Here is a 13542-nt window from a genome sequence, read left to right on the forward strand (position 1 = left end):
AGCAGCAAGGAGATAATGCCCTAACAAAAGATAAGAAATAACTATAGTAAAATCTGTTACACCTTATGCCCCAGGGCTATGTCCAAGATGCAGAAAGGAAGTCATTGGAGTAGTGCCTGTCAGCCTATTAGAGATAGGGAGGATAATTTCCTAGGGTCGAATCCTGAACTTCAAAAAAACAGGAGACAGGGCCCTCCCCGGGGCCCGCAACAAATATACGGGGTAATTCAACAAGTTCCCCGACGGTGGTATCCTCCCACAGAGAAGGGGAGCGCAGAGCCACCTCAGGAAGTGCCGGATTGGACATCTGTGCCACCTCCAGACTCATACTAACCCCAGATATGGGGGTGCAGATGATTGATACTGATTGGCATGAAAAAATCCCACAAAATAGTGTAGGACTATTATTAGGTAGAGGTTCCTCAACACTAAAAGGACTTATAGTACACCCAGGGGTTATCGATCCTGATTTCACTGGACAAATAAAAGCCTTGGTCTCTTCACCAAAAGGAATTACGGTCATCTCTCCAGGGGATCACATTGCACAAATGCTTATATTGCCCAGTCAACATTCTTTGTGGCCCAGTAAAAATACAAATAAAAGACAAGGAGGTTTTGGATCAACAGGAACCACTTTAATAAACCTTACTATGGATATGGAACAGAGGCCCCTCCTAAAATTAAAAGTGGGAAATATGGAATTTACAGGTTTATTAGATACGGGAGCAGACAAAAGCATTATTAGCGCAATGGTCTGGCCAAAGCACTGGCCATTGATCACAGCAGCTCAGAGCTTGAGAGGCTTAGGAGTAGCAGAGAGCCCCAATCAAAGTGCTTCCTCATTATCATGGAAAGATACAGAGGGACACACAGGAATATTTCAACCATATGTCTGTAATGTTCCTATTAGCCTATGGGGACGAGATGTCCTGCAGCAAATGGATATGAAACTCACCACTGACCAGATTTACCAAGGGACTCCTGTAAGAAATATGTTACAAAATATGGATTATGATGATAAAAAAGGATTAGGAAGACATAGCCAAGGATCTACCCAACCACTGCCTTTACTTCCACCAAAAAATGATTCTCATGGGTTGGGTTTTTCCTAGGGGCCACTGATAAACCATCAATCCCTATAATATGGAAAGATGATAAGCCTCGCTGGATTCCACAGTGGCCCCTAACAAAAGAAAAGCTAGAGGCAGCTCATAAGTTAGTACAAGAGCAGGTGCAAGCAGGTCATTTACAACATTCTACCTCTCCTTGGAATACTCCAATATTCTTAACAAAGAAAAAATCAGGAAAATGGAGGTTATTACATGATTTAAGAGCCATAAACGAACAAATGTACCCTATGGGACCCGTCCAATGTGGACTCCCTCTTGTCACTGCACTACCAAAAAATTGGCCTACTATTATTCTGGATTTAAAAGATTGCTTTTTCTCTATACCCTTGCACAAAAATGATTGTTGGAGATTTGCCTTTACTTTGCCCTCTCTTAATCACACTCAGCCTGACCAGAGATTCGAATGGACTGTGTTGCCTCAAGGTATGGCTAACAGTCCTACTATATGTCAAATATACATAGATAAAGCGTTAACAACTACTAGACAAAAGTTTAAGAGATTGTTGATTTATCACTATATGGACGATATACTTATTTGCCATCCAGAAAAAGAAGTTTTGTTAGAAGCATTACAATTTATAACTCAAGCATTAGAAAAGAGAGGACTAACGATAGCCCCTGAAAAATTACAATTAGAGGAGATCCAAGAATATCTGGGTACAAGGCTCACTGCTACTACAGTCAGACCAATAAGGTTGACCATCAGGACAGATCAATTGAATACCTTGAATGATTTTCAGAAACTCTTAGGTGACATTAACTGGATCAGATCCTATTTAAAATTATCCACAGGGGAATTAAAACCTTTATTCGATATATTAAAAGGTAATCCTGACTTGAATTCCCCTAGGAAACTTACTCCTGAAGCACGGATATCCTTGCAGCTAGTAGAGAATAGACTTCAGCAGTGTTACGTTGATCGTTGTGATCCTACTCAACCATTAAGTTTAATCATAATCTCGGAGAAACATACCCCTTTTGGCATAGTTTGGCAAGGAGGACCTTTGCAAAGTATAAATCTCCCTAACTCTCCGGCTAAAACATTGCAATCATATCCCCAAGCTATTGCCCAGGTAATATTCAAGGGAATAGAATCTTGCATTACTGTTTTTGGAATCCATCCGTCTATTATTATAACTCCTTATTCCACTCAGCAAATTAAGTGGTTAATTAATAATGATGATGATTGGTCAGTATTATATTGTTCCACTTCAGCTCAGTTCGATAACCATTATCCCCAACATCCCTGGATTCAATTCTGTAAAAATACTCCCATAGTTTTTCCAAAAGTGACTAGTGTCCAGCCTCTTAAAGACTGTGTAACCATTTTTACTGATGGCTCCAAAAATGGAGTAGGTGCAGTACTTATCAGTAAACAACTTCACACCATAATAGTTCCACCCAACTCCGCACAGGTTACTGAACTTGCAGCTGTAATATTAGCCTTTAAATTAGCAGATAATCAGCCATTCAATCTTCTATCTGATAGCTTATATATCGTTAACGCTTTACAGGTTCTTGAAACGGTACCCCATATTTCTTCTATGTCCACGGTAGCTTCTTACTTTACTACGCTACAAAACCTTATCCTACAGCGTAAACATCTATTCTATGTAGGACATATTAGAGCTCATTCTAATTTACCAGGACCTTTGGCCAATGCTAATGACTTGGTAGATATGGCCACCAAATCAATTTTTGTTTTTTCCATAGAGGAACAGGCAAAACTCTTTCATGAAAAATTTCACGTAAATTCCACTACTTTGAGCAGAAAATTTCCTATATCTAAATGTATGGCTCGACAAATAGTAAAAAATTGTCAACATTGTGCTCCTCTAATCCCAGTACAATCCTTTGGAATTAACCCCAGGGGACTGTTACCTGGTCATATTTGGCAGATGGATGTAACCCATATTTCTGAATTTGGTACTGTTAAGTATGTACATGTGTCAGTAGACACCGCTTCAGGGGTCATTATGGCTTCTGCTCATTCTGGAGAAAAGGTAAAAGATGTCATTCAACATTGCCTACAAGCGTTTGCTGGCTGGGGCATACCTAAAGTTATTAAAACAGATAATGGTCCTGCTTATACTTCCAAAAGCTTCCGGTTGTTTTTACAAACATTTAACATCCAATTAGTCACTGGCATCCCCTATAATCCTCAGGGACAGGGCATTGTGGAAAGAGCACATCTTACTTTAAAAAATTGTCTAAATAAACAAAAAGGGGGAATAGGAGCCTCCTACAAGTCTCCTAAAGATAAACTTAACTTAGTTCTTTTCATTCTAAATTTCTTAACTCTGGATAGGGACGGCCATTCTGCAGCTGATCGACATTATAATCCCCATAATACTCCTCAAGTATGGGCAAAATGGAAAGATATCCTGACAGGTTGTTGGAAAGGACCGGATCCAGTCCTTCGTTGGGTCCGAGGGTCTGTTTGTATTTTCCCACAGGATCAACAGACTCCAGTCTGGATTCCAGAAAGGCTAATCAGAGTTTTACAGCATGCAAGTGATGCTGCTCCTCCTCACAATGGCGAGTCTGAGCCTTCCTCCAATAACGAAAACTCAGACGGAAAGGCAAACCCGGAACCTATGGGCCATTGTTAGCCTGGCCATATTTTTCATTTCTGACTAACATATTTTTTATCCTTCCTTTTCTTGTTTTTCACCAATTTCTCTACAAGTCTGTCAATTCTACTGATGATTTTTCAGGTCGTGCTGTTTTGGTGACAAGGATATTTCTAGCCTTTCTTTGCTTTAACAGGAGGAATTTCTGCACTTTGCCGTTGGAATCATGCTACAAATCAGACCCAGAGTAGAGCAACTCGTTCTGCTGACCCTAGCTATGATGTTGCTTTTCCTCCCACGTCAGCTTGTGTATTTTCTCTTTTTTATGTTTCTACCAACTAACATTTCTAATAATGCCTATTGGCTGTTCACTAGCTGTGTGCTGTCTTTCACAATACTGGAATGGTTCTTTTGCCACCTGTGCAATTTGCACATTTCTATCTTCCTACCAGTCCTAGTTTCTGTTGCAGATATAGAATTGCCAGTGCTATTATCAAGAAACAAAAGAGGCTTTGACATTGCAACAGCCGTGATCACTGCCACCACAGTCCTTGCAGTAGCAGCATTGACACAACCACAACAACGATCATTCGGCCGAGAATGCAGTTGCAGCCTTACGGACCATAGAGACTCTATCAGAGAATGGACTCATTATAAGAACAAGTGGATACCTTGCAAGAACTTTTGGGACTGGGATGCGTTTATTCCCTGAGAGCTGCTTTGTGTTACCCGTGTTGTAACTCCATTGGGATGTATATTGTTTCTGTATTTAATATGGCTATAAGGTTCCTCTTCTGTTTATAGATTTGTCAAACAGTGGGCAAGCTTAGGAGCTATGGTGGTACTCCTCTGCCTTGGCCTTCTTCTCTTCATTCGTTTTGGCATGCATCTGCAAGCTAGCCAATAGAGAGATCAAATTATTTTTCATCAGGCCATGACCGCCCTAAAGGCCGACAGCCCCCCATTAGTATGGCTCTTGATGCTGGATCGGTAGTCAAGGACGGGTAATGAAGGAGGTGGCTGTGTACCGACCTAAGACAGGAGCTGCAGCATGCTCTGCAGGCTCTGATGACGGATAAGGACATATGCTGACCACTCAGCCTAAGACAGACACGGTCCCGAGCCTTAGTTTAATATTAAAGAAGGGGGATCTGTCGGGGTTTCTAGAGCCCCTGGCCTTAGACATGGTCAAGATGGCGCCTGACGCTGAGCCAAAAGCGGCCAGCTATACAGTAAACAACCAGCGAATTCCAATGATTGGCTAGTTAACGATGTGATTAGAGCATGCCCCCCCTCGTGTACCCATCCTGTGTCTGCAGCTGTCCGCGTTTATCTCGTGTACTCTCCCCTGATTGACTGAAGTGTATATAAGCCTGGTGGGTGGGAGAGTAGGGGGCAGAAGCTGAGGAAGAGAGAGAAGCTGAGGAAGGGACGGAAGAAGCGGAAGAAGCAGCGGCGGAGACTGGAGCAGAGCTGGAAGCTGGAAGGAGCTGGGAAAAGGGAAGCTGAGAGTGCGCAGAAGCTAGGGGTGAGAGAAGCGTAGGAAAGAAACTGTGCACAATAAACTTCCAAAGCTTCAGACGTTTGCCGTGTCTCTCTCTGCGGGCAGAGGGGACGCGACAAGGAAAGAGAAAATAAAAGGTTCTAGGTATGGAAATATATTTAGTAAAAGGGAAAAGGAAATGTTTCTGGGTAAGAAAGTGCTTGTGTGATGAAATACATGAGGGTCTAAGTAAGTGCTAAGAAAGTCTGTGTGTAAGTAAAGGGCAAGTTTCAACAAGTTTGCTTGAAACTAAGTTGGTTGTATGTATGTAAGACAGCTAAAACTATTTAAGGTTTTTCCTAAGGTGAAATACTAATGTTCTGATATAAACCAAAGTTTAGTGTTTCTAGAAACACTAATTTACTCTTAACTTTATGTCTATTAAGTTTTATTCTTTAGAACAATTAGTCTTAAAAATTGGGGTTTATACAATTATGGTTAAACAACTGTTAGAGTATTGTACTATGTTACAGAGTCTAAATTTTTCTTTAAAAACTAAATTTGGTAAGATAAAAGTGTCAAGGTAATTGTGAAATGGTCACTAGTTGTATATTAAATGTGTTCATATTTTTCAGGTACACAAGTTTTTAAAACAGGGAATTTATCAAGCTTTGCTATTCTCCAGATTAAACTTGTCTGTAATGATAATCTTAAACTTATAAAGAGTAAATTTTAATTGGGGATTTATTTCTATCATTTAATGTTCTATTATAGGACCTGCTATCAATAGGGTATATGTAAAATTTGTTACTTTTTACACTGAGATAAAGAATTTCAAATATAAATGTATTTATAAAAGTTAGAGCCTGACTTGTTTAAAGGTTAATATTGTGAAACATGAAAACATTTTGCCACTTTGACACACAAAAGGAAAGTTAAAAGCTCTCTCAGCCTTTCTTTGATTCATGTTTTAGATACAATGTTAAATTGTGTTAATTATAAAGTTTATACAGGCTCAGGAAACAATATATGTAAACTTCTTAAAATGACATTTAAGAAAGAAGCAAAGATCAACATCAAAATTAGAACACTTAAGATCTGTAAAGAGTCACGCCTTACCTGAGATAAGGCTCTGCCTCCCACCTTACTGCATGTTAGAGTGACTCCAAAATAAGTCAGACTTCAGCTTATTTAAAGTTATAGTCAAAAGATTGGTTCTTGTTGTACAAGTAGTGTGATCTCAAATAAGGGATATAATGTGGTTCTCAGTCAAAATTCAAGATAGCTATTATACAAGCTGAATATATTTTTACTCTTGCTAATTTCATTTTGTAAAACTGTTACCTGTTAATGTTTTGCAGAAGTAGCTGCTTCAAGAACACACAACCTAGGTAACTTGTGACAATCAGCCATCACCTATAGAACAGATAGTGGTAACTTCCAGTACTAATGCAGACTCCAGTTAGATAGAAGGGTAAATAATTATAAAGTTATAGACATTGAAGTTAAAGCCCAGTACTCTTACTTTATGACTGGTGAGACTGGCTTGCTGGATGATTAAGATCAAACTTAGAGATTGGAATTAAATACAGAAGGCAAGATAGACCAGTATTTGGATCTTTTGCCCTCAGTCAGCCTGAACCCACGAACAAGAGAACTTCTCTAAGGAGCTTTGCAACTCTGGGTCACACAACCTCCTGATCAAGGAGATTGTTGAGACTAGAGGATGAAAAATCACTCAGTGCATCTGCTGCAGAGGAGGGTCATAGAAAAAGGGAGACATCCCTTAATGCTTCCAAAGGAAGCCACCTCATCAAGGAGACCCGGCCTAACCAATGGCACTGGTGGAATTAAGAAGCTGCTTTTAAGTTCTCTACAAGTGGCCCCTGTGGGAACTCAGCTGACTCTTTAACAAGACAGGAACCAGGTCAATTTGACCAGCTTGATCTTAGACACCCAGCAAAACAGTTAAAACCAAAATATAGCCATTCTTGGGCATTTAAAAGAAATAATAGTTAAATGTAACTTAAGATGTACACTTGTATTAGCCCACTAGAATAAAGACTGGAAGCTACAAATGAAAGAAAGATTCTTCAGCAAATGTGCCTGATAACTATCAAGAGAAACTGCCAGAGTCAGAAGTTTTTAGTCAGTTTAAGAACTTCCTAAGCTACACAGATAGACTTAATCTATGTTTGCTCATATGATTATCTAGCCCTAAGTAACAGAAGTATAGAGATCTCTACTAAACACAGGTTATACCAATAAAGGGATATTTTACAAAAATCAGATGACATTAAGTAGCTTAACTATATTTTGTGGGGACATCTATGACATTAAGAGTTAAACGTTGTGTTTACATTCCTGATAATGTGGACAACGTTAAAGTCCCAAATAAAGGCCTTGTCCTCTCCGGACTTTGTTAGGCCTCGTTATGGGAACAATTTCTCAGTTCTTCCACCTCCTGGTGAGAGATTGACTTGTCATTTTCATGATACTCAGTGGCATGTTCCAGATGCTGCAACATTTACTTTGTACTGATCTCATTTCAGTACTCATGTCTTTTTGTCCTTCTATCATAGAAGCACCCACCCCCAGATGACTTTACAACCTGCTCTTTCCCAACCCGACTTCAACCTTGGACCCCTCGATTGACCTGATTTTTAAAAAAGGAACTCCAAACTGCTTGCCCCTCGCTGCCCCCTTTCAGCTTCGAAGCAGCCAGAACGACTGATGCCCCCTTTCTTTTCCTTACAGCAGTTAGGAGTTCCTAAAGCTAAAGGGGGGAATGAAGCCAGAATTAAGGACAGGCAGTTAGTGTAGAAATAGGAAATGGGGTCAATTTGAGGAAATGAAGCCATGAAGCCATCTGCCTCTGGAAGCTGGAGACTGCCCCTGGAAGAATGGAATATCAAGGATCTCCAGAGCCCATTGATTACCAAATTTACCTGCCTTTATCAAGGAGTGCAAGCATGGAGCTGCTAATTAATGCCCCCTGGGCCCTTGCCTGCCTGAATCACCTTGGCCCTCCCCCTGCCCATGGCTTCTCACTTAATGCAAAACCAGGCCTAGTCACTAGGCAGGAAGGAGAGATAAGGGGGAGAGAACTGGAGAACAAAAGAGACCCTAACCTATAAAAGATGGAGGGTGCACTCACTTCTTGGGACTTTAGAACATCAGCCATGGCCCCCTTCTTCCTGCCGGGAGAAGTCTGTATTGTTACCTTTAAATAAAACCTGCTTAATATGCTTGCCTTGGCTGCTTCTCTAGTGTTCAATCTTCAACATTGGAAGGAGCAGAACTCGTCACCGGTAAACGGCGGTATCAGTGGTTGAACATGTGCTAAGCATGTTCCAACATGTGCTAAGCATGTTCATTCCCAGTGCCTCAAAGAATTGTGCTTTGGAGGTGAAATTAGCATAATGTGATACTGACTTTTTTGTTTGTTTGGTACTGGGGATTGAACCTAGGGATGCTTTACAACTGAGTTAGATCCCCAGCCCTTTTAATATTTTACTTAGAGACAGGTGTCTTGTCAAGTTGCTTAGGGCCTTGATAAGTTGCTGAGTCTGGCCTCAGATTTGCAATCTTCCTGTCTCAGCCTCCCCAGCCACTAGGGTTACAGGTGTGCCCCACCACGCCTGGCTGACATTCACCTCTTTAAAGAGCCCGATCCCAAGGGCACTATATGAGGCATATACACTCATATTAGGATTCCAAAGGAATCAGGCCGCCTTGGCTCTCATCACAGATGTCAGTCACCTATGTTTGCCCCCACCTCCTTTCCTGTGTGGCTTTCACTCCCTGCCACTGTCCTCTTGGTTTTGGAGAATCACTTTCCAAATAAACCTCTTAAACCCAAGTCTGTATCACGCTCTGCTGTGGCAATGTCATTCTGATAGAATAGAGAAGAGATGCAAGAAATGAAGACAAACAGATGATCTTCGTCTTCCTACGCAAAAGAACCAGGTGCAGAGATAAAATAGAGAATAGAAGACTCAAAACAGAAAACGGGAAGAGTGAGCGTTAACGCCGCTGCTCTTCCCAGCCCATTCCTTTCTCCCCAGTTACGTACGTTGCCTCTAGATTCTTGGGCTATATTTTAAATAATTCTAAAAATTAAACGTGAGGTACGAGTCTGGGGATAGAGCTCAGTTGATAGAGTGCTTACCTTGCAAACAAAAGGCCCTGGGTTCAATGCCCAGCACCGCAAAAAAAAAAAAAAAGTACAAAAAAGACTACAACTCAGGGGCTGGGGATGCACTCAGCGGCAGAGTGCTCGCCTCGCAGCGAGGCCCTGAGTGTGGTCTTTGGCCCTAGGGGAAAAAGAAAAAAAAAAAAAAAAAGAGTACCATTCAGTTATTTAGTGCATTCACAAATGTTGCATGCCACCACCTCCATCTAGTTCTGAAATATTTTCAACACCCCAAAAGAAAACCCCCTTCCCATCCATGGCCATTCCTATTCCCGCCTCCTCCAGCACCCGACAACTGCCAATCTGCCTCCTCTGCAGATTCACTTACTCTGCAGAGTTCACATACTCGAAATCACACACCCTGTGACCTTGACCTTTGGCTCCTTTCACTTAGCCTGATGTTTTTGAGGTTCAAACACATTGTATCATTTTTCATTCATCTGCTTTTAATGGTTGGGAAATACTCTGTTGTATGTATCCTCAAAGGACAAAATTATAACAATCTAGTTTAATGATCTTAATTGGCTGTATTTTCTGTTCTAGAACTGATCAAAACTTCCTTCCATAGAATAGAATAAGTGTTCTGATGGGCCACTTCCGTTTTAGGAATCTAAAAATCTTTTCCTGCTCTTTGGTCTCGGCAGCAAAAGCAAGATGACAAAGGGAACGTCATCGTTTGGAAAGTGTCGTAATAAGATGCACACATTGTGCCGCCGCTGTGGCTCTAAGGCCTACCATCTTCAGAAGTCGACTTGTGGCAAATGTGGCTACCCTGCTAAGCGCAAGAGAAAGTATAACTGGAGTGCCAAAGCTAAAAGACGAAATACCACCGGGACTGGTCGAACGAGGCACCTAAAAATTGTATACCGCAGATTCAGGCATGGATTCCGTGAAGGAACAACTCCTAAACCCAAGAGGGCAGCTGTTGCAGCATCCAGTTCATCTTGAGAATTTCAACAGCTAGCCATCCAATAAATGTTCTGGTTTTTAAAAATGTAAAATAAATAAATAAATAAATAAAAATAAAAAATAAAAATAAAAATCTTTTCCTGTTCTTTAAAGAGTTAAGACTAAGCCAGCTGTGCTGGCATAAGCCTGTGATCACAGACTCACCTGGATATCAGCCCGGACAACTTAGCAAGGTCCTATATCAAAAAATAAATAAGCACAAAGGGCCAGGGATGTAGCCCAGTGGTAGAGTACCCCTGGATTCAATCCCCAGTAACCCCCCAAAAAAAATTAAGCCTAAAATGACCATATGACTCAACAATCCTGCTTCTAGGTATGTACTCCAAAGAATGGAAAATAGCAACTCAGATCATCACTCTTCTCAACAGTCAAAAGGTGAACACTGCCCAAATATCCATCAAGAGACAAATGAATAACCAGGTACTAGACCGATAGGGGGTTTTTGTTTTGTTTTGTTTTTGCTTTCTTTGAGACAGGTCTCACTATGTTGCCCAGGCTAGTCTCCAGCTCCTGGGCTCCAATGATCCTCTCTCCTCAGTCTTCCAGTCTTCCTAGTAGCTGAGACCACTGGTGTTCATCATCGTGCCTGGTTTATACTGTTAAGTAAAAATTGCAGAAGGCCATACTTTTGGACTTAACTCCTGCACTAGGCCCCAACAGATCAGGCTAAAAATCAAAATGGAATCCCTTACCCTAAACTTCCATGTCACCAAGCTGAAACTAAGCTGTTTATCTTATCAAGATGAGCCAGGCATGGTGGTGCATACCTGTAATCCCAATGGCTCTGGAGGCTGAAGCAAGAGGATTGCAAGTTTGAGGCCAGACTCAGCAACTTAGTGAGACCCTATCTCAAAATAAAATAAAAAATAAAAAACCTCTTCAACATATTTAGACTAGGACCAAGTTTCAAATTTCCCCAAATGAAGCTTTGATTTTTTTGTTTGTTTGTTTGTTTTTTGTTTTTGAGCACTTCATTACTGTGCCTCTGACTAGGCAGCCTGTCCTGGAAATATCCCTGGGAATGAATGCAGACAGAGAAGATAAAAGAATCCATTCAGGGGAAAGTTAATCTGCCTAAAGATTCCCTCTTGACATTTGTTTAGCTTGAGTGACAGTTTAGAAAACAGAAATTCGGGTCCCAAATCTGTGGAATGATTTTTGTCATAACATTTTGTTTGAAAATCGCCTCCAACCCTAAAATGAAACTGGACAGCCAGTGTGAATTAATTAAGCTGAAAAGAACTCTCAAAACAATGATTGCTCTGATGCACTTTTATTCAGAACTTCCAGGTCACCAATTTGTCATGTTTTCTTTAAAAGAAGAAAATAATGAGGGAAAATATTCAGTGCCCTCTACAGTAAAAGTCCTTGATTTGGCATCAGTGGAGAAGGAACTGCTTGGTGTGAATGAATGTTCTAGAAAACTTGAGCTGACCTCCTGAGCCCCCCATTCTAAATGCTTTGACCGTTTTGGACAAAGCCTTCTAAAGCCGAGGGCGCATTTCCTGCCTTCCTAAACAGAAATCCGGACGTGGTTGCGAACAGTGTTTGGGCCTGGTTGCGCCCCGGGGTGGCCTTCCAGGACGAGGGCTGAGTAGGGGTTTCAGCGCCTGCAATTCCCTTCGACATCTGCCCAGGTGACTTCCTTCAATCTGCTTCTGAGGGGCCGCCAGCCGTGCTGGAGGGGGAAGGCAGCTCCCAGAGGTGACTGTGCCCCTGCCGGACTCCGCCAAAGCCCACTGGGGCCCTCTGTACCTCCACTCGACCCCAGAGCGCCTGTTGACCAGCCCAGGGAGAACGCTTGGTGGTGGGACACTTGCCTACCTGTGAGGTCCTGAGTTTAATTCCCAGCATCCGAGGTTAACAAAATTAAAAAGGCTCTTCCACAAGAGTCTGAGGAAATACTTTTTAAAAAATTAGAATCAGTAATGGTGAGGATCCTTATTCTGTTCCTGACTTACAGGGATAGTTTCTCAGGGGGTATGTCACATGGATTTTTCCCTATATATGCTCCAAATTTTTCTCAGACATCTTCTTTGCAAATATGGCCTCTCCGCATTCTCTCTCCTTTCTTACTCTGGAACTCCCCTTCAACCTATGTTAGACCTTGTCTTTCAATCTGTCTCTCAACGTCTTGTGGCTTTTCCGTCTCTGCATTGCTTTATAGCTACCATTTTCTACAAAGTCTTGTGGTGATCAGTTTGGTCTTTGTGTCTAATTATCTGATTTTTAACCCACTCATTTTTATTTCTAGCAGTTCTCTGGTTCTTTCTAAAACCCACATGCTCAGGTGTAGCACAGTGACATTGTACCTGCCTGGGATGAGTGACTCCCTCCATGGGTTCCTTCCCCAGCACCACAAAATTAAACAAGCAAACAAAAAAAAAAAAAAAAAAAAATCTGTGTTTATTTTTGGAAGTCCCTTCTCATTTTTTTACTTTTTTTTTTTTACTTACAAATAGTTATTGAAGGATCTGTTTCTGATCTCCCAAACCCTCAGGGGGCCCAAGTCTGTTGGTGGTGGTTTCTACGGATTCTTACGCATGATGACTTACTTCCTGTGTGTTTGGAAGTTGTGTAGCATGAGCTTGTATTGAGCTGAGCTGAATATATGCAGTCCTGAAAGCAGAGACAAGGACATTTTCCTCCACAGAGGCACAATCTGTGACATGGTCACAAAATGGAGAAGCTGCGAGGAAATATATTAAGATACCAAGTGGCCTGTCAGCGTGGAGGTGACAAGTGGCACAGGTGAGATCGGAAACTGGCATTAAACATATTCAAGGCAGCGAAGAAAATGGGTAATTGTGTGATGAAGGTCCTTTTTCTTTTGGGGCAAAAAGTTGTTCTCCAGGTCGCAGAATTGTTACCAAATACAATTACTCTAGAATAACCCAAATAGGCACAAGTGGCCAGGGAAAGCACTTTGCTCCAGTGGACACGAACGTGTGGTGAACGGTGTTCTAGAATCCCCTAACAGGAGGAGCTTGGCGGGGCAGCTAGGCTGGAAGAAACACCTGGAAGACTTGCCCGAACGCTGCGTTTTTGCTTTGTTTCTACTTAGATCCTGCTTGGGAAGCTGCAGATGGAGATGACAGGGGAGCCGAAGTCCTTCTGTTCCTGCCCTCGCTGAAGATATGTCCACACACAACCCGGGAACCAACACCTCTCCCCCCATTCAATTCTCATCCC

The 13542-nt window shown here is 41.7% G+C and overlaps 1 protein-coding gene across 1 annotated transcript; it reads left to right on the forward strand.

The window, feature by feature from the left end:
* Positions 1-10023: 10023 nt before the first annotated feature.
* On the forward strand, positions 10024-13113 carry LOC124961039 (60S ribosomal protein L37-like). Its single transcript, XM_047519751.1, has 2 exons — positions 10024-10364; positions 13102-13113. The coding sequence occupies exon 1, from the start codon at positions 10036-10038 to the stop codon at positions 10327-10329; it is 294 nt and encodes a 97-aa protein (XP_047375707.1). The 5' UTR covers positions 10024-10035; the 3' UTR covers positions 10330-10364; positions 13102-13113.
* The last annotated feature ends 429 nt before the right edge of the window (positions 13114-13542 follow it).

This window comes from Sciurus carolinensis, chromosome 1, assembly GCF_902686445.1.
Source record: "Sciurus carolinensis chromosome 1, mSciCar1.2, whole genome shotgun sequence".
Lineage (NCBI taxonomy): Eukaryota > Metazoa > Chordata > Mammalia > Rodentia > Sciuridae > Sciurus > Sciurus carolinensis.